This window comes from Talpa europaea (assembly GCF_964194135.1).
Source record: "Talpa europaea genome assembly, chromosome: 9".
Classification (NCBI taxonomy): Eukaryota; Metazoa; Chordata; class Mammalia; order Eulipotyphla; family Talpidae; genus Talpa; species Talpa europaea.
This window is the reverse complement of record NC_140076.1, coordinates 11,886,942-11,905,382: the sequence shown is the minus strand read 5'-3', so window position 1 is coordinate 11,905,382 and position 18,441 is coordinate 11,886,942. Positions and strand designations below refer to the sequence as shown.

At 55.0% G+C, this 18,441-nt stretch overlaps 1 protein-coding gene across 1 annotated transcript in view; it reads left to right on the top strand.

Moving 5' to 3' along the window:
* HSPG2 (heparan sulfate proteoglycan 2) overlaps positions 1 to 18,441 on the top strand; it is a gene marked incomplete at both ends in the record, with an annotated part of 93,524 nt that overhangs the window by 22,538 nt on the left and 52,545 nt on the right. Inside the window, 3 exon segments of the mRNA XM_084243714.1 lie at positions 11,126 to 11,267; positions 11,782 to 11,826; positions 18,281 to 18,390. Coding sequence (XP_084099840.1) covers positions 11,126 to 11,267; positions 11,782 to 11,826; positions 18,281 to 18,390 — 297 coding nt within the window.

The following is an 18,441-nucleotide window of genomic DNA, read 5'->3' as shown; positions in this document are numbered from 1 at the left end:
TGACTTCAGCCTCAAAGGGTCATGGTCAGTGGATTCAGGAGAGGCCAGCCCCACCGACAAGGGCAAAGAAGGGCACCGGACAAACCTTTACTCTCCAGACAGTGCCTGCTCTCAGAATAAGGAATAGTTGTGCTTCTTCTAAGCAACTGGTTTGTTTTGACCTTATGGGACACGAAATCCAGGGGCTGGTCAGGTTTCCTTCTTCCCATTGGTCACTGGAAAGCTTGGAGCCAAACGAGCCTTCACTTTCCCAGAACTCAAGCATTCGGCCTATGCCTTTCGGCTGCTTGTCTCATCTGGCTCCATGTCTGTCCTACCTGCGTTCCTCTTACATTTGTTTAGTTTACATTAGTCTCTTACATTCATTTTCTCTTGCTCTTCTGGGCGCCTCTTTATAAGCTGCTTGAGTCTTTGTGGAACAGGGTGGTGGGGGAGATAAAAATAGATGAACAGTGAGGATGAGGGCAGTCATCCTCTGGCTGGGCAGCCCCCACCGTTCGCTCCCTGTGACTGGGTTTCCGCTTTGTAATTCCCTGCTCCAGCCCCACCCTCTTTATTGTGGTGGTCACAACCCAGAATTTTCAGGATTTCACTCTCCTAAAACGTCGAAGCCAGAAGAGGCCTTTGCATCATCTCAGTTGAGAACTTTTAAAACTTATTATTACTGTGCAGCGAAACCCTCATTTCAGTCAAAATAGTGGTAACACTAGAAAAGCTTGTAGTAGTAATACAAAATCATAGTCATAATCACAGCAAACACTTACAGAGCATTTTCCATGTACTTGTGCTCTTTGTCCCATTTTACATTTTTATTTAATCCTCAACAACCCCATGAAGTAGCTGCTGGTACTGTGAGTCATGTCCATCTTACAGAGGGACAGATGGTAACTTACTCATGGCCTCAAGCTTAACCGGGGGCTGAGCCAGACATTAAAGAAGGTCAGAGCATAAAATGAAAATTGGATTTGCTCTGAGTTTGAGCATCTGAGAGTTCTCTCACCTGGAAACCGGAGATCTAGACCCACTCCATTACTTGGCTGAGGGAGCTTGGGCCCAGAAAGGCAAAGGATTTAGCCAAGGGAGTGGGTGAGCTGAAAGCCCCTTCTCAGCCCCTCCCTGGCCCACATGTGGCCCAGAAGAGCACACGCCCCACCCCTCGCTGCCTCTGGGGCTCCCAGCGAGCTCCAGCCCCCTTCTCTGCAGCTGAACCCTCCCCTGAACTCAGCTCCTCCACTCCTGCGTGGCTACTCCCTGCGTGGTCCTGGGGGATGAGGGCCCCTCTTCGCTGGGCCCCCCTGTCTGCCTCCTCCGCTGGGGCTCATCACTTGAGAGGGAAGGCTGATGGCCAGGGAGGGAAGGGGCAGCTCCTGTCTGGGTTTTCTCAGGCGACAGGGTGTTACCGTGAGAGAACAGGCCCCGCCTGTCACCAACTAGCTGTCACCTGGCCTGCGTTCCCTCCGTCAGCACTTCATTTCATGGGGCCTTGGGCCTTTTGCCTTCAAGAAACAACCCCTTCTGTCTTTTCACAACCCCTGTGGGGTCACATCTTGTACTTCTAAGGCTGTACTTAGGGAGAGCTAGTTTGCCAACTGGCTGAGGGAAAAGAGTGCATTTGGGGTAGATATTGCTAAAATGCATTCTGTGGAACCCCAGTCCCAGGAGCTCTGTGAAAAAGTGTTCCAACTTAAGCAAGTTTGAGAAGCAGTAGTCTCTGCTGCCCTCATCTTGGTGTTTGAGACATCTTGGACTTAGGGGAACTGGCTCAGCCACGTTTAGCAGCCATTACCAGATGTGTCTGTCTGTGGGACCTCCCCCATTCCCAGTCCTGTCCAGTCACTGTGCTCTGGACCTTCCTCTTGAGCAGAGGGGCTGGGCACTTCAAAAGAAAGAGCCCTCCCTTTTCTTTCAGCTCTCTTGCCCACAGGCTGTCTTCAGCTGTGGGTTCAGGCCTGCCTGCCCCTCCCCCCCTCCAGGAAGCAGATGAGGAAAGGCTGGGGGCCAGGGGGAGCTGGCCTCCTTGGCTGCAGCTGTGGGGCTGCCGCTCCAGCCTGTTTTTTCCTGCTGCTGATGCCCACAGGAGCGAGTGGGAGTGGAGTCACCAGGGCCTGGCTGCCCGGCACAAGGCCTCTGAGCCAGAGCTTCAGCCCCTGCTCGCCTCAGAGACACCGCCCACCCCCCAACTCCGAGATGCCGGTGGGCAGCCAGCAGGTCTCTCCTCAGTGATGGTGAGCAGCATCTGTTCCCCCAGATGGGCTCCAGCTGGAAAGCCTGGGGCGTTAGGGATGGTTGGGAGGAGCACTCAGGTAGCAGAGATCCAGGATCAGGACCTAGGGTCTGACTCAAGCCCCAACGCCTCTAACGGACAGCAGGCAAGTCACCCTTCTGAGCCTTGTCTCCTTTGTAAACTCCATTCGTGAATTAATTCAACAAATATTGTTGAACATTTATTATGTGCCAGTTAACCTTTAGGGGCTAGAGTATAGCAATGAGCAAAATGGATAAAGTCCCTGCCTGATGTTCTGCTGGGGGAAACAGGTGATAAGTAGGTGTGTGTGTAAATATAGGTGAGCACGTGTCAGTGAGGTGCTCTGAAGCCGGGTAAGGGAAGTGACAGCTGGTTCTAACAGATTCTGGGCTGGGATGTGGTCAGAGTCAACAGAGGTGACTCTTTGCTGCAAATGCAAAGAGGAGCTGGAGAGGGATGGAGCCTAACTGAGTGTCCCAGTAGGGGACGCAGCAAGTGCAAAGGCCCTGAGGTGGGAAGGGACTCCGCGTGTTTGAAGACTGTGGAGGAGAGAAACGTGCAGGAAATGGGGAGTACACAGAAGAAGGCTGGAAAGGTGTGTCATTGTGTGTGTGCGCATAGGCAGGTTGACCAGAATGAGGGTTTTTCTTCTAACACGTCAATGAATTGAGAACAATGGAAAGGTCTGATGTAGTGGGTTTACTCAGTGATCGTTATTGTTAGTGGTGTCTCATTTCAACCAAAATTTGTGGCACAGCCTCCCTCCTCCAGAAGGCCTAGCACTGTGCTAGAGGCTTCCTTCATGAAACCTGTGGATGCCGGAGGGCCAGGTTGGTGCGGCCTTGAAGTCCCACTGCTAATGCACCAGTGCTCCATTGCAGCAAGGCCACCCCGGAGCCGGAGAATCTGAGAGCCAGGCTGTGCTGAGGGCAGGAGGCAGGCACGTGAACACCGCAGGCACTGCTGGCACCAACAGTGCTTGGCGGATAATGTTCAACCCTCAGGGACTTTCTTGCTGGGCGGCCCGGCCCAGAAGCAGCTCCTGCTTGGCCACCCCCATGCCTTGGCGGCACCTGGCAGACGGGTGGAGCAGGGCATTTCCCAGTGGCTTCCTGCCCTCTCCCTGTAAACTGGTGGGCAGCTCACTCAGCACGTGGGGCGGCCCATTCTTGGGGTGTCTATGGGGGCTGGAGGACAGTACAGGGGCTCAGGAAGGACCGGGAGGGCTGCGCTGTGACCAGCACCGTGACAAAGCACATTGCTCTTCAAGTGGGAAATCCCATTTGGGGTTGCTCTCCTTTGATCCCCTGCCACCTAGTACACATGCCCTGCTGCACCAAACCTCATCCAGTCCCTCCGCCATGCCGTGTGCCCTCTAGGCCTGCGTGTGCCCTGCCTGCTGCCGAGTGCACTCTCTCCTCCTCTACCTACTGTGGCAAAATCATCTCTCAGACCCAACTGGTTGCCATTTCCCTGGGAAGCCCCCCAATTCCTGTCCTGCCTGGCTACGTGAGGAGGCCTCCTCTGGGCTGTCCCAGCACCCTCTCCTTCATCTGCAGAGCTCGCCACACATTCGGTGTCATCACCTTGTTTAATGGACTCGTCCCCCTAGGAACGTGGAGCTCGATGACTGTCTTCTCCCCTGCTCCCCCCAGGGCCCTACACCTGGTAGGTGCTTGATAGGTAGAGGTCAACGTAAGCTTGAATTGAGTCTTTGGGGGCAGGTCTCATTGATGACCCCTTTTTACAGATGATGAAGCAAGACTGCCCAGCTGGATAGTCGCCGAGGCGGCTTGGAATCAGGGTGTCGAGCAGAGTCTGCCTTCCCTGCCCTGCCCGCCAGTCTCGGGGACTCAGGACAGAGAGCCCTGCCGAGTTATGGCAATAGCAGAGCCCTTTGGGGGCATGTCCCAACTCCATGTTGGGACCTTTGGGACAGCCCGTGTCGGGTCCACCAGGGAAAGGGCTGGAGCGATTTCAGGTTCTCCAGCCACACATGGCTTTTCTCCCACCGGCCTCTCCCAGCAGTGCTAGGCTGGAGGATAACCAAGCAGGGTTTACTTCAATTCTATCACTGAAGGCACTGAGGCCTGGTTGCAGGGATTGTGTGATCCAGCCCCACTTTCCCTTGGGATGAGGTGTCATGCTTGATTTTACTGATGGGGAAACTGAGGCTCAGAGATCATCGTGGCCATTCCACGGCTGTGTGATCTTGGGAAGCCCTTTGTTCTGTCAGATGGGCTCATGTCTACCTCAGGGTTGTTATAAGTCACTCATTCGACTGAAGGGGTCTACTACTACAGAAAATTTTTGTGTTTTATGTTCCAAAGATGCAGTGATGGCCAAAACTCAAGGAAATCACTGCCCTCCCAGTGCTTTTGTTCTCATCGACTGAGATGACTGGTGTCAAGCTGAGCACAGGGGGCAGAGGGACTGGCTTGTTTGCCGAAAGGGGAGAGTGCCGGGGGGCTTGTCCCAGACCACACGGGGAGTTCAGGGAAGATCTGGGATGAGAGACCCCAGGCCCCAGCTTCATGCTCCCTTGTCCTCTGTTGAAGGCCTCACCGATCCTCCCCTTGCTGGAATGCAGGCTGTTCTAGGTCCAGCTGGTGTAAGCTGACGCGGGGCAGGGGTCAGAAGCAGGGGCCTGCCAGCAGCTGTGCATGGAGCTAGCAGAGTACAGGGGAGGCTGCTTTCAGACCAGATTCCCATGACCGTAGCTGCATGACTTAACCTCTCTGAGCCTCCTTTCTTATCTGTGAAATGGGAGTGCACTAGCCTGTGACTCACGGTTTGTGGGTTTGTGTGAGATAAACCTTGTAAAGACCTTACTTATCTCAGCACCTGGCGCAGGGATGAGCCTGAGCCATTCTCCTTGCTTGGGGGATCGTTCCGCCTGGCCAGCGAGCTGGCCAAGGGCCTTCGCCCTGGGAGCCTGGGGAGCTGGCAGGCCATCCCAGTGGCACGGGCAATGCATGCGTGCCAGGGGAGGCTGTGGCCACCTCCTTTCCAGCCTGGCACCCCTCTCAGCCTACCAGGGGATTAAGGGCCTCTTGGCCTTTGTGTCTGCTCACTGGCCCCTGGCAGTTCACACAACAAAATGCTGCCCCGACAGATTCCTTCCCCTTTGCCATCTGCAGCCCGTGGACAACGTGCTGGGCAGCCAGGGATGCACAGGGCGCCTTGACCGGCCTATGGGGCCTGAGTTGTGGCAAGAAGGGGGGAGCGTTCATTGTGGAAGTACCTGGAACCCTGCATCTTTGTGGTTGTCTGGGTTGGTGTCTTTCCCTGGAGATTTGGGGGCTGTGGGTTTTGGCGTCTGCTCGTTCATCTGCCTTGGATGAGGAAGGGGCACTGAGGAGGAGTCTATTGGCAGGAGGCAGGTGGGCAGGCAGGGGCTCGTTTGTCCCCAGCCTCCGCACTGTCTCTGGATTTTGATGGGGTGAGCTCACCAGGCCCAGATGCCTGGAGCCTTGCCCTAGGCAGCTGCAGCCCCAGCAACTCCCCTCCCCCCCACCACCCACCACTGTGGTGCTAGGACCTTACTGCCCAGCATGTGTGTGTGTGCGCGCGCACGTGTGCATGTGCACACGTGCGTACACGCACATGCACGCACACAGGATTTAGCCCCAGGCCGTTGGCCATGGGGAGGGGGCTCGGACGTGCTGCCCAAGGCATGCGAAGAATGTCTCCGGAGAAGCCACTGGTCTTCCCCCAGTGAGTCCCAGAGTCAGTCTCAGAGCAAGCAGATAATTTGAGCCTTGGAAACAAGCTTTGCTCCCACCCCCAGCCAGGTCCTGCCCAGCCAGCCAGGCCAGGGCCCAGGGTAGAGCCAGACATCCACCTCCACCCCAGACCTGAAGGCTGATGCAGGCCTGGACCCACACCCCACATTCCCAGGCATCATTCACACCACCTCTCGCCCTTACCCTGCACTAGTACCCTTGGCATGGTACTAATTCTTGTGCTTATTGAGCGCTTACTGTATACTGTATACGAGGTATCCCACTGAGTGCCTTACGTGCTTTTCATCCCACTTACAAAGATGCCCTTCTCAGAGCCTCAGTTTCTTCACCTGCAAAATGGAAATAATACACACTCACAATCCTTTAACTGAAACATTTGAAGTCAGATGTGTTTTTGGAATTCAGAAGTTTTCAAGTTGGAGAAAATTGACATCAAGCATGTGCCAGCTGTGATGTGACGTCCTCAGCAGAGGCTGAGGCGACACCCCATAATCAAACACATTAATATTGCTGCCTCAAATGTATGACTGTTCACCCTACGTGGACTGAATATGCTATTAATAGCTTCCTGTCAGTTCAGGTCAGGACTTGGCGCCAAGTGAGCTTGCTGTAAACTTCTTTTTCTTTTTTTTTTTTTTTTTAAGATTTATTTATTTATGCAAGAACTGGGTATAGGCCAGAGGCATGGGAGGGTGAGAGAATTCACCAGAGACAGAGCAAGGAGCAGAACAGGCAGACTAACTTAAATATACTGCTGAGGGGAGCAGCGGGCAAGGCAGGAGAGGTCTGCCGTGCCATGTGGGTTGCTCCTTGGCCGGCCAGGAATCAAACCTGTGCTGCAGAGGCTGCGGACAGCTTCATAGCATGATGCTCAACCCGCTGTGCCATGGGAGAGGCCCCAATTGCTGTAAACTTTTTTTTTTTTAAAGATTTATTTATTTATACTAGAACTGGGATATAGTCAGAGGCATGGGAGGGTGAGAGAATTCACCAGAGACAGAGCAGGGAGCAGAAGAGGCAGATGGACTGAAGACACTGCTGAGGGGAGCCTCAGGCAAGGCAGGAGAGGTCTGCTGCACCATGTGGGTTTCTCCCTGGCCAGCCAGGAATCGAACCTGTGGCTGCAGAGGCTGCAGACAGCGTCACAGTGTGGTGCTCAACCTGCTGTGCCACCGAGAAGGCCCTGCTGTAAACTTCTTTAAAAAAAAAAAAAAAAAAAAAAGCGCACTTGATTTCCCAAGCTCTTTGGATTTCCCTTACTTCAGAGGAAGGATAGTGGCCCCGCAGGGCCGCCCTCCCCGGGCTGCTCCGAGGATCGGTTGAGCTGGCCCCACAGCACGAAGGACGTGCCTGATGTAGAGCAGGCTGCCTGGAGTCTGGCAGTTCTGTGCCATCTCTTTCCTGTACCGCTGTCTTCCTACAGCTTTGATTTTAGTCACACCAAAACCCACATCTATGTGTGTAGCCTATGAAAGACCCACAATCCTCACTTTAAATCACCTTTTAAAACCAGGTGAGAAGGGCCTCCCCTGGTGGCGCGGGTGGTTGAGCGCCGCACTGTGAAGCTGTCTGCAGCAGCCTCTGCAGTGTGGGTTCAATCCTGGCCGGCCGGCCAGAATCCCACATGGTGTGGCAGACCTCTCCTGTCTCGCCCGCTGCTCCCCTTAGCGTGTCTTCAGTCTATCTGCCTCTTCTGCTCCCTGCTCTGTCTCTGGTGTGTCCTCTTACCTTCCTGCTTGTCTGGCCTGTACCCCAGTTCTTGTATGCATGAATAAATAAATCTTCAAACAAACAAAAAATAAAACCAGGCAAGGTGCCTCTGTCACTTGTGTCCAAAGGTCTCTATGGGACCTAGATCTGGAGTCCCTTGTACATCGTCATCCTCACCAGCTGGGCCTGGACACAACCCAACCTCCAGGAGCAGGGGCCTCCCGGACATCCCTCACCTATCCGGTGCCCTACCTGTCAGCCCTCTTCCTCCCTATACCTGTGTTCAGGGAATGCATGCCCAATGGAGGGCCACCCTGTCGACACCCCCACCAAGCAGTTGTTTCCAGCATGCAAGAACAGTCCTCTGGCCTTGACCTAAATGAGTCAGCTGCCCTTCTCCCCCTTTTCCCCACCAGGAACCTCTGGAAAATCCCCCTCACAGCTTGGCTCCTTCCTCTCTGGCTCAGGTCTGACTCTGGACCCCTCCTCCCCCGCCTCCCCATCCGGCTGCAACGCCTGCCTGAGTACAGGGTTCCTCTGGGAGGAAGCCTGCTGCATCACTACCGGAGACGGGCTGGGGGCAGGAAACCTGGGTTCTATTTCTGCCTTTGACCTTGGAGCTGTTGATGGTCCTCCTTGGAGTCTTAGTACCCAGCTGCATGGACCCAAGAGCAGGCATCCCCTGGTCCATCTTGGGAGCTGCTTGGTTGGGGGAGGACACCCCTGGATTTTCTGCCCCTACCCTCTGCATAGGCCTCGTGGCCAGCCTGGAGCCCAGCACCGGCCCTACCTCCTTTCCTGGCAAGCAAGGGGTGGGAGTGGAGAGCCCTGAGTCCTGGCTCTGCAAGCCACTCACCTGTGGACTTGTGCAAGATCCTTCTCTGGCCCTGTTCTCTCTTCTGTGAAACGGGGCCATTCTCACCTGCCAGAGGATCATCTGACACTGAGGCTGAGGAAATGTTCTGTAAACTGTAAAAAACCATGTGGTTGAGGCTTTGCACAGTGATTCCCAGTGACCTGTGTTCTGGCTCGCTGCACAGCCCTGGTTGCAGAGGTGATGTAAAAGCACAGTGGTCAGCGCTTGGGCCTTGGCACTGGACCACAGGCTTGGAATCCCAGCTCTGCTACCTGCTAGATGTCCAGGCAGGTGACCAGTCTCTGCTCCGTTAGCCCATCAGGACTGTGCGGCTGTTCAGCGCCTGTCACCTGGGCTAACCCTTATAAAAGGAGTGCCTGTGCATTGTGAGTGCTCAGTAAATGTTGGCTCTTTCTATTCCCCAAGCAGACCCTGGACTTTCCAGATAGGAATCCAAGTTCCCTTCTATGGCTGAGTCTCGGGCTCCTTTGGCTCTTTCCTGGACCCTCTTTCCGGTCTGGCTCCATCTTCACTCCCAGATGTGAAATACAACTGCTGCAACCTTTTGATCTTCAGCTTTTCAAAAAGGAAGTCTGTGCTCTTTCTGGCTTGTCCCTTGCTGCTGGCTCTGATTTGATTCTGGACCCTCTGGCTCTGGGGAGGGGGCTGCCAGGAAGGGCAGGCTGGCACGTGGAAGGGCCCGTTCCCTGGAGTTACCCGGATGGGGAAGACTTCTGTCCAGGTCCCAACATGCTCTGGATTCTGTCTCCCCTTTCACTGCAGATGTGTGTTCCTGGCATTTTTTCCAAGTTGAATCTTAGTTTGCTATTTCCTGTCCGGTCCTGAGCCACCCCACACACCCCCTCCCCCACCACCCGCCTCCATGCAACCCTATACACCCTCCCACCCCACTGCTGCTCCCTGCGAGAACCTCCCTTTCCAGACTGCAGTGCCTAGGGGGAGCTAGGATCTTTGTGCCCCCCACACACCCTCCATGACCTTGCTGGTATGGGGGGGCAGGTGGCAGTGGCACAGAGGGAGAGGGAGAGCCCCTCCAGATGGGGAGGCTACAAACCCGCCTCTCTAATCCCCTCTGCCCAGTATCAGTGCTGCTAACCAGCCCTAACCTCACACTCCCCTTAGGTCAATCAGGACCCACGCCCCACCCCAGGAGAGCATTGCCCTCTACCCCTACCCAGGAGAGGAGGGAGAACCCTTGGCATGGGGCTGGTCTTGTGGTTCTTAAGCTGTGAACATCAGAGCCCCTGGGCACCCACAATTCTAACCCTCCTGCCTGGGCTGCAGAGGGCCTGACTCAGTGGCTCTGAGAAGTGTCGCAGGAATCTGCATTTATCACCAACTCCTGAAAAGTTTGAATGCTCTCATCTGGATACAAACCCTGTGGACACAGCCCAGAAGTCTACTGGCCTTCGGGACAGGGATGGTACTTATCCAGAAAGGGAGTGTGTGGAAGGGCAAGGGAACAGGAGGCAGGATTTGCCCATGGATTGTGGGGGGAAAGGGTGTTAGACCATAGTAGGCAGTGCAGACCTTATACAAGGCTCAGCATCTTCACGAAACATGGTATCCAGCCTCTGCCTACAGAGAGCTCTCAGCCTAGGAACGGAGATTGCCTATACCTGCGTGGGGAGGGGGGGTGTGTGGTACCCCTCCAAAGCAAGTCACCTTCAGGAAATAGCCAGGATTGATAGGACTGATTTTTGACTGTTCATTCATTCATTCATTCATTCATTCAAATATTTGTTGAACAGGGGTGCTGAGAAGGTAGAGAGGTTTTAATAACAGGCCCTACCTTCAAGGTGCTTCCATTCCAGTGAAAGTGCAAACCCAGTGTGTGCCCAGGAGACCCTGGAGCCCAGCCTGGGCCCAAAGGTGGCTGTGAAGGGCAAAGATTTAGGGCAAAGTCTCCCAAGGAGATTTCCTCTTTAGTCATCTTCATTGAGGTATAACGTACATCCAATAAAATATGTTCTTTTGGGTGTACAGTTCAATTCTGAGAATGAGATGCATGTACCCAGAAACTGTGGCTTCCAGAGTTTCCCTGTGCCCCTCCCTGGTCAGCTGTACCCCAAGCCCTGGCCCCAGGCAACAAGTGATCTTCCTGTCACTGCAGTAGATGGTCTTTCCATCTGGCTTCTTCCGTTTAGCATAATGTGTTTGGGACTCATCCTGGTCATTGTGTATGTCAATTATCTTTTTTATTAATGAACCATTCAAGAAGGTGATGTTTAGCTGAATTTGTCTTTGCCAAAGAAAGAAGAGTCATCACTTAGCAAAATGATTTTAATTTTACCATCTGTTTATTTAAGGATTCATTCAAACTCGGTGAATTTGCAGGGTTGGGCTCTGAAGCCTCCAGGGGCTCATGGGATTTGGGGCTGAGTCAAAATCAGTGGTTCAGACCCAACCTATCTCTTAGCCAAGCCATGTCTGACTTAACCACCAAGAAGGGCTTTGGGTGGGATTCTGGGCCCCCTTGAAGTGAGGGGCCCAGGGCTTGGCGGCAACTGGAGCGGGTAATAAAGTCTGCTGTGTGGTCTCCCACAGGTGACCCAAGGGCTGCGGGCATATGATGGCTTGTCTCTGCCTGAAGACGCGGAGACGGTCACCATGGGCCGGGCTGGCTGGAGCTATCCAGACCTTTCTGATGATGAGGACTTGCTGGCTGACGAAGCTGAGGCATCTGGAGGTGAGCAGAGGGTCTGGTAACAATAGGTGGAAGGGTAAGGGACAAAGTCAGGATTCTTCCCAGTGGTCCTTAAAGATGCCCCAGGAAGTTTGCCTGAGGTGGCACCTCAAAGGATGGGCTATGAGCTGTGTCCGTCCTGAGTCCTGGTCCCCTTGATCCCAGGATCCTCCGCTTGCCTCTGTGACCTGGGCTGGTGGCTGCTCCTCTGTGCTGCAGACCACATGCAGCCCTGATGATCAGGACTGGGCGGGGCAGTGGTGGGTGGTGCCCAGTGAAGTCACCTCCTGTCCGCTCCTGGAGGCTGGTCTGAACTGGCCCTCCTGTCCACATGCTCTTCCTTGGAGGCTCCACGCTGACTTTTATAGGCCAGCCCACCCTAGGCATGGGGAGAGGTGTGGCAACAGTTCTATTTTCATGGCCTCCACTGCATGCCAGGTGCCCAGGACAGTGCCTGTCACCCAGGGGGTACGCCACAGACATTTGTTGTTACTGAATACATCTCTTTTGCTTGCAGAGGGCCTGGGCAGTGGAGACCTGGGCAGTGGGGACTTCCAGATGGGTAAGTTGCTAAGGGCATCCCATAGACTGCCCTCTGGGGAAGCCTCAGAGGCCCAATCTCCTGGGCTGAGGGCCTGAGGTCTCCTTGGGGTTGCCGTAGGGTGGTTGGTACGTCCCTGTAAGGTTGGAGATGGCCAGGTTCTTTGCTGGGAAATGTCCAGTGCCAATGGGGCCTGAAAACCAGCTATTCTCTCCTCCCAGGGTGGGCTCAGCTGTGGGGTCCTTCTCCAGAGTCCTTTTGGGGGTGACTGTTGCAGAGCTGGGGCCCCAGGCAGAGCTGGGGCCGCAGGCAGAGGCTTTCAGGCAGGCCACCAGGACTGGTAGGGGGAAAGTCAGCCGCGCCCTGACCTGGGAGGGAAGCTGCTTAGCTTGGGTCACCTGCTGGGAAGCCAAGGGTCCCTGGGCTGGGTGGGAGGGCTGGGCTTTGTGGAGGGAAGAGACTCAGGTCCGTCAGCTGTCCACTCTGCTAGCACGTGGAGTGCAGTTAGAGTAGGGGCTGGTCCAGCACCAGGACCATGGCTCAGAGTCCATGCTCCCTCCCATCCCGGGATTCTAGGTTGAGAAGGAACTGCCCTGTGACAAGGTCCTGCAGCTCCACACGGCTACTGCTGCCCTCTCTGGGAGCCAGCACCTGGGTACTCTGTGGTCAGGACCAAGGATGGAGCTGGGTCCCAGGGCAGCCCCGAGACATCCAGTGCTGCCCACCCCGCAGGCCTGGGGCAAGTCTGACCTGGGCCTCTGGGGGTGAGGGAAGGGCGGCTGCTCTTCAGCTGGTGGCATCGTACTTGGCCAGAGCAGAAAGGCGGGTGGGCGCCTGGGAGGAGTGGTCCTGTCTGTGACCTCCAGCACTAGGACGTACGTTGCCTGAAGCTTTTCCACATGTAGTGTTCCGCAAGTTTCAGGATGCATGGGGGGCTGGGTACAGCCCTGGAGCAGGTATCAGGTGGGCCTCAGGCACACGCCCCATACCCCAGAATGGCCTGGGTTGGGCTGATGCTGCCAGGCCTGCCGCCGAGGCCCTGGTCCAGTTCTCCCCCTGCATCTGTGGCAGCTCTGCCCACTCTGAGTGGTGTTTGCCAGCCCATCTCCCCCTTGGAGAAACAGCTGTGAGGGCAGGCGAGGCCAGAGGTGGGAGAAGGGGTGGGGGGGTGGGGACAGCTGCTGGGCAGGCCTAAGAGCAGGACAGGAACTTCTCCTGTGAATGGGCCCATCTGTGAAAAGATGCAGGACCTTAGACCCTCCAGGCCTAAGAGCTGGCTCTGGCCCGCCACCCCTGGGCAGGTCCAGGCAGATGGGCTGAATCTCAGCCCCGGGGGCAGCAGGTGTGTCTCCCTGACTCCCAGGGTCTCCGTGCACCTGCTTCAGCCTTTTTTTTTTTTTTTATTTTAAAGATTTATTTACGCATACAAGAACTGGGGCACAGGTCAGAGGTGTGTGGGAGGGTGAGAGGATCCACCAGAGATAGAGTGGGGAACAGAACCGGTGGATCTACTGAAATACACTGCTGAGGGGAGCAGCAGGCAAGGCAGGAGAGGCCTGCTGTGGCATGTGGGTCACCTCCCTGACCGGGGATTGAACTCGTGCTGCAGTGGCTGAGGGTAGCTTCATAGTGCTGTGTCTTAACCCCTTGCGCCACCAGGGAGGCCCCTGCTTCAGCCTTGCCCATGGGCAGCACTGTCTGGGAAGGTGCCATGCCCCTGCTGGCCCCGGTCCAACCCCAGACCAGACTTGGATCGTGGTCCCTGAGACGCCACCTCCCTCTGCCGTCCCTCAACAGGGCCGTGATCTCTCCGCTCCGCCTCCCTCTCCCTGTAACTCCTTTCCTTCCATCTTCTGACCTGTCTCTTTCTGTCTTTCCCATTCTTGACTGTCCAACTCTGCCGCCTGCCTCCATGTCTCGCTGGCCTTGGCCTGTCTCTCCTACTTGTAACTCTGTCTTATCTGTGCCTCATCCTGTCTCTGTCTTTGTCTTAATCCCTCCATCTGTTTGGCTTCACGTCTCGGCCTCCATGTCTGCCTGTCCTCTCTTCCTTTTGCTTTGTCTTGCCTTTTTTCCCCTTTCATTCTCCCTCTAATTCCTGTGTCTATCTCCATCTCTGTCCCCATCTCTCTGTCCCTATTTCTCTGTGTCTCTATCCCTGCCTCTCTCACTGTCTCTCTCGCTGTCTCTGTTCCTCCCACCACGTCTGTCTCTCTGATCCTCAACCTCCCTGTCTGTCTGTCGCTGCTCTCCCCACTCTCCACTGCTCCACTCTGCAGGCCCTGGGCCCTCCTCAAGCCCCCCTCCCATGGCTGGCATGATGGTCCCGGAGCTTGATGAGGAGTCCCCTCTCAGTAAGTGATGCTGCCAGCTGGTGAGGACTTCTTCTTCTCTGTCCCTCTCTCAGCTCCTCCTCCTCCCTCTCCTTTCTCTCCAGCCTGCCTTTAGCCACATGCGAGACTCAGAGGCACCTCCCTGCAGGGTCTGGAACCAGGCCTGCCACTGCCTCACCCCACCTTCTCCCTGCCTCTGCCAGGACATACCAGGCCCCACCTGGGCACATGGATCTAAATTCAGACTGAGATCCCTCCCCCACGAGGTGCTGGTTACACAGGGATGGGGGTGTTACCCCCCAACCCCTCACGTCTTAGCAACTTTTATCAACTGATCTCTGGTCCACCCAAGGAAACTGGAGGGATCAAAGACTGGGCTTGGGGGCCTGGGTGTGTGTGGGGCGAGTTCTGTTGAGCAGGGAGTGGGCATCAGATGTTGAGGGTTAACGGGCTCTGGAGATGGCTGGTCAGGTCTGTGTTCCCCAACCCACCTGGGTGCAGGGAAGCTTTGGGCCTCTCACCCCTCCAGCCTCCAAATGAGCTTTCCAGAGAGTGTTAGAACAAGGGCCAGGAGGGCGAGGGCTGACCAGGAAAGCACCCAGTGGATTCTGCCACCGCCAGGCAGCCTCGCTCCTTCCAGCAGCCTCAGCTGTGGAGCTGGTGACTGAAATACTTGGGCCTCACCTTCTGCCCCCACCCTAGGCACTGGCTATAGGGAGGCAGCTCAGGGTGGGAGGGGTGGTGCTTGCCCTGACCTGCCTCTGATCTGGAGAAGGCAGGGGTGGGTCAGGCTGGAGGGTCCATGCCCTTCCCAGGCCCGAGGAGAAAGGGTCTTTGTGGAGGCCCAGCCTCCTCCCCCGGGAGTGGGCACATTCCTGGGCAGACGCTGTCTCCCAGCCTATGCTGGGCCATGGGGCTGAGGCCAGGGGCTGGAGTTGGGGGACTCTCAATGGGCCTCTGTGCCTGTTCACAAGGGGCCTCTGTGGCCACGCTCACGGCCCCAACAGTCTGGCCCTCAGAGCCCCACCCTCCCTGCACCGAGAAGCCAAGCCCACCACGGTCCCTGTGGTTGAGGCATTGCCTCACGGCCCCTCCCTTGGTGCAGAAGTCCACTCTGACCTTGCTGGGCCGCCCTGTCCTGACCCCCAGGCCTCAGTCCAGGTCACCAAGGGAAAGGGTCTTGGCTTGGGAGGGGAGTGGTTGCCGAGTGGAAGGTCAGGCCTAGCTCAGACCCAGCTGAAGCCACTCCCTGCCCAGCAAATCCTCCGTCACCTCTCTGAGTGCGCATGTGCCTCAGAGACTCTGCAGCTGCTGTTCCCTCTGCCTGGAATGTGCTCCCCAAAATCTCCCATGGCTCACTCTCTCCTTCAAGGCTCCCCTTTGCGCAAAGGCTTCCCTGGCATCCACTCTGCCCCGCCCTCCCTTTCTCCATAGTCCTTGTCGTCCTTGCACCTCTGTTTTATCTCCTTCATCGTCCCATTAGAAAGTGAGCTCTGTGGGGACAAGACTTGTCATTTGTGGGGTTCACTGCTCTGTCCCCTGCCCCTAGAACACTACTTGGCATATAGTTGGCCCTAGTGTAGATTTGTTAAAGCAACACATGACCCTCACAGATGGGAAGTAACGTAACCGAAGCCATCCCTCAGGTTTGCTACAAGACCAGAGATAATAATCCCAGGTCCCCCTACTACTACGTGGGGTGCATGTCAAGTTTTAAGTACTTTATCTTCCTTACAACACTCTAGGGTGAGCGTGACTAGCATCCCATTTAGCAGTTGAAGACACTGGCTCAGAGAGATTAAATAGCTCGATCAAGGTCACACAGGGTGACCAAGTAGCATATTTGCTCAGAGACTGCTGAGCTGCACTGCCTCTCATGTAATAATAGTTTCTATTATATGGCACATATGTGCCAGGCTCTGTTGTAAGCACTTTGTACAGATTGTAAACTTGTTTTTAATTCATATTAACCTAGCATTTGTAATTTATGCCTTAATTTACAGACATCATAAGACTTAAGGCATAAAAAACTTGTGCATAGGGCCTCCCTGTTGGCCTAGGGGTTAAGTCTCAGTGCTGTCACTGCTACAGCCTGGGTTCAATGCCCGGCCAGGGAGGTGACCCACACATGGCAGAGCAGACCTCTCCTGTCTCGCCCGCTGCTCCCCTTAGCAGTGTATTTCAGTGGATCTGCCTGTTTTGCTCCCTACTCTGTCTCTGATGAGTCCTCTCACCCCTTGCACTTCTGGCCTGTACCCCAGTTCTTTTTTTTAAAACATTTATTTATTTATGCATATAAGAGCTGTGGGATAGGCCAGAGGTGCAGCAGGGGTAAGGGGAGGAGGGATGAGGATTCACTAGAGACAGAGTAGGAAGCAGAACAGGTGGATTGACTGAAATACACCATTGAGGAGGGCCTCCCCGGTGGCGCAGCGGTTGAACGCTGGGTTGCGAAGCTGCCCGCAGCCTCTGCGGTGCCGGTTCGATCCCCGGCTGCTCCCCGGCCGCCGGAGGAGGGTCCCACATGGCGCGCAGACCTCTCCTGCCACCCGCTGCTCCCCTCAGCAGTGTACTTCAGTCCTTCTGCCTGCTCTGCTCCCCGCTCTGGCTCTGGTGAATTCTCTCACCCTCCCGCACTTCTGACTGTACCCAGTGCATGTACAAACAAACAAACAAACAAATAAATAAATTAAAAACATGCCTCTATTAAAAAAAAAAAAGAAAGAAAAAGAAATACACCATTGAGGGGAGCAGCAGGCAAGACAGGAGAGGTCTGCTGCACCATGTGGGTCAGCTCGCTGGCCTGGGAATAGAACTTGTGCTGCATTGGCTGTGGATAGCTTCATAGTGCTGAGACTTAACCCCTTGCGCTACCAGGAAGGCCCTACAACCCAGTTCTTTGATGCAAAGATAAAAATAATAAAAAAAACTTGTACATAGTAGGTCATCAAGAAAGGATCAGCTGTGTGTGTTTGTGTGTACACTAGTCTGTGTACACCACAGGCACATGGAATGAACTGATTTAATCTTAATTCAGCATCTGCTGCTTGTCAGTCTCTCTTCTAAGCACTGTGTGTGTATGGATAGCTCATTTGCCACTCATATGAGTTTGTATTTATAGCTTCTTCATGAACTCATGGACATTATGAGATTGAATGTGTATAAAATGTCACATTTAGTGGGTGTTTAAGAAACACTGGCTGTGTGTGTATGGTCACACCAATCTATATGAATTGATTTGGCCATCCCTTATTAGTCATTTACTGTGTACTGGGCATTACACGAGCCCTGGGGATCCAGGGGAGAATGACACCCAAGGTTCTTCCCCACATCGAGTTCATGGCGCAGAGGTATAGGCAGTAACAGCCTCTGACACTCCAGCACCTGCCCCATGCCAGCACCGGTGTGAGTGCAGAGCAAGATGGCACATGTGACAGCATTCCAGGGGTTCCCTGTGCAACCCGATGTGGCAGATGTAATAAATACCCTCTTTTACTGAGAAGGAAGCAGAGCTCAGAGAGGTGAGGTCAGTGCCTGGGCTGTAGCTAATTTCAGGACCCATGATTGCTACTGTGATGTCCTCGGGTCCAGGTATGAGCAGGCAGGAGCTGTGCAATGCGGGGTGGAAGGATGCTCTGATGGGGGGAGCAGAGGGGCAGGAGGAGCCAGAGGAGGTAAGGAGAGCAATTCAGGCAGTCATTTTGAAGGAGGTGATGACTGAGCTAGACTCAGAAGAAGTTGGAGCTATGGGAGAGTGGGAAAGCAAGTTGGGGTCACTCACGGGAATCCCCTCTGAGTAATCTGGACCAATCTCCCCCGGAAGCTACTCCTTCTCCTGCCACTGAGCAGCAGGGGATCCCTCTTCTTCCCCATCTCCTGGTTTCTGGGTCAGGACATTTTCCCATAGTTGAAACCCCTCATGTGGGTTGGGTCCTCCGTCCTGACCCCTGATCTGGCCTGCCAGGTCCATCAACACACCTATTCCTATGGGCCATGCTGGACATAGCTGTGGACACACAAGTGTCAGCCTCAGCAAGAAATGTCTGGGCATTGTGCCTCCATTTCCACCCACTTTTCCAAATGTCTGAGGCCACCACATGCCAGCTGGGCCCTTCCTGCTGACACCCTTCTCCTTTCTGCAGTTTATTTCCGGGCCCTGGTAAATTTCACTCGCTCCATCGACTATAGCCCTCAGCTGGAGGATGCAAGCTCCAAGGAGTTCCTAGAGGTGTCCGAGGCTGTGGTAAACACGGTGAGGTGAAGGGGCTTTGGGGCATCCCCTGGGTGTGGCGGCAGGGTTAGG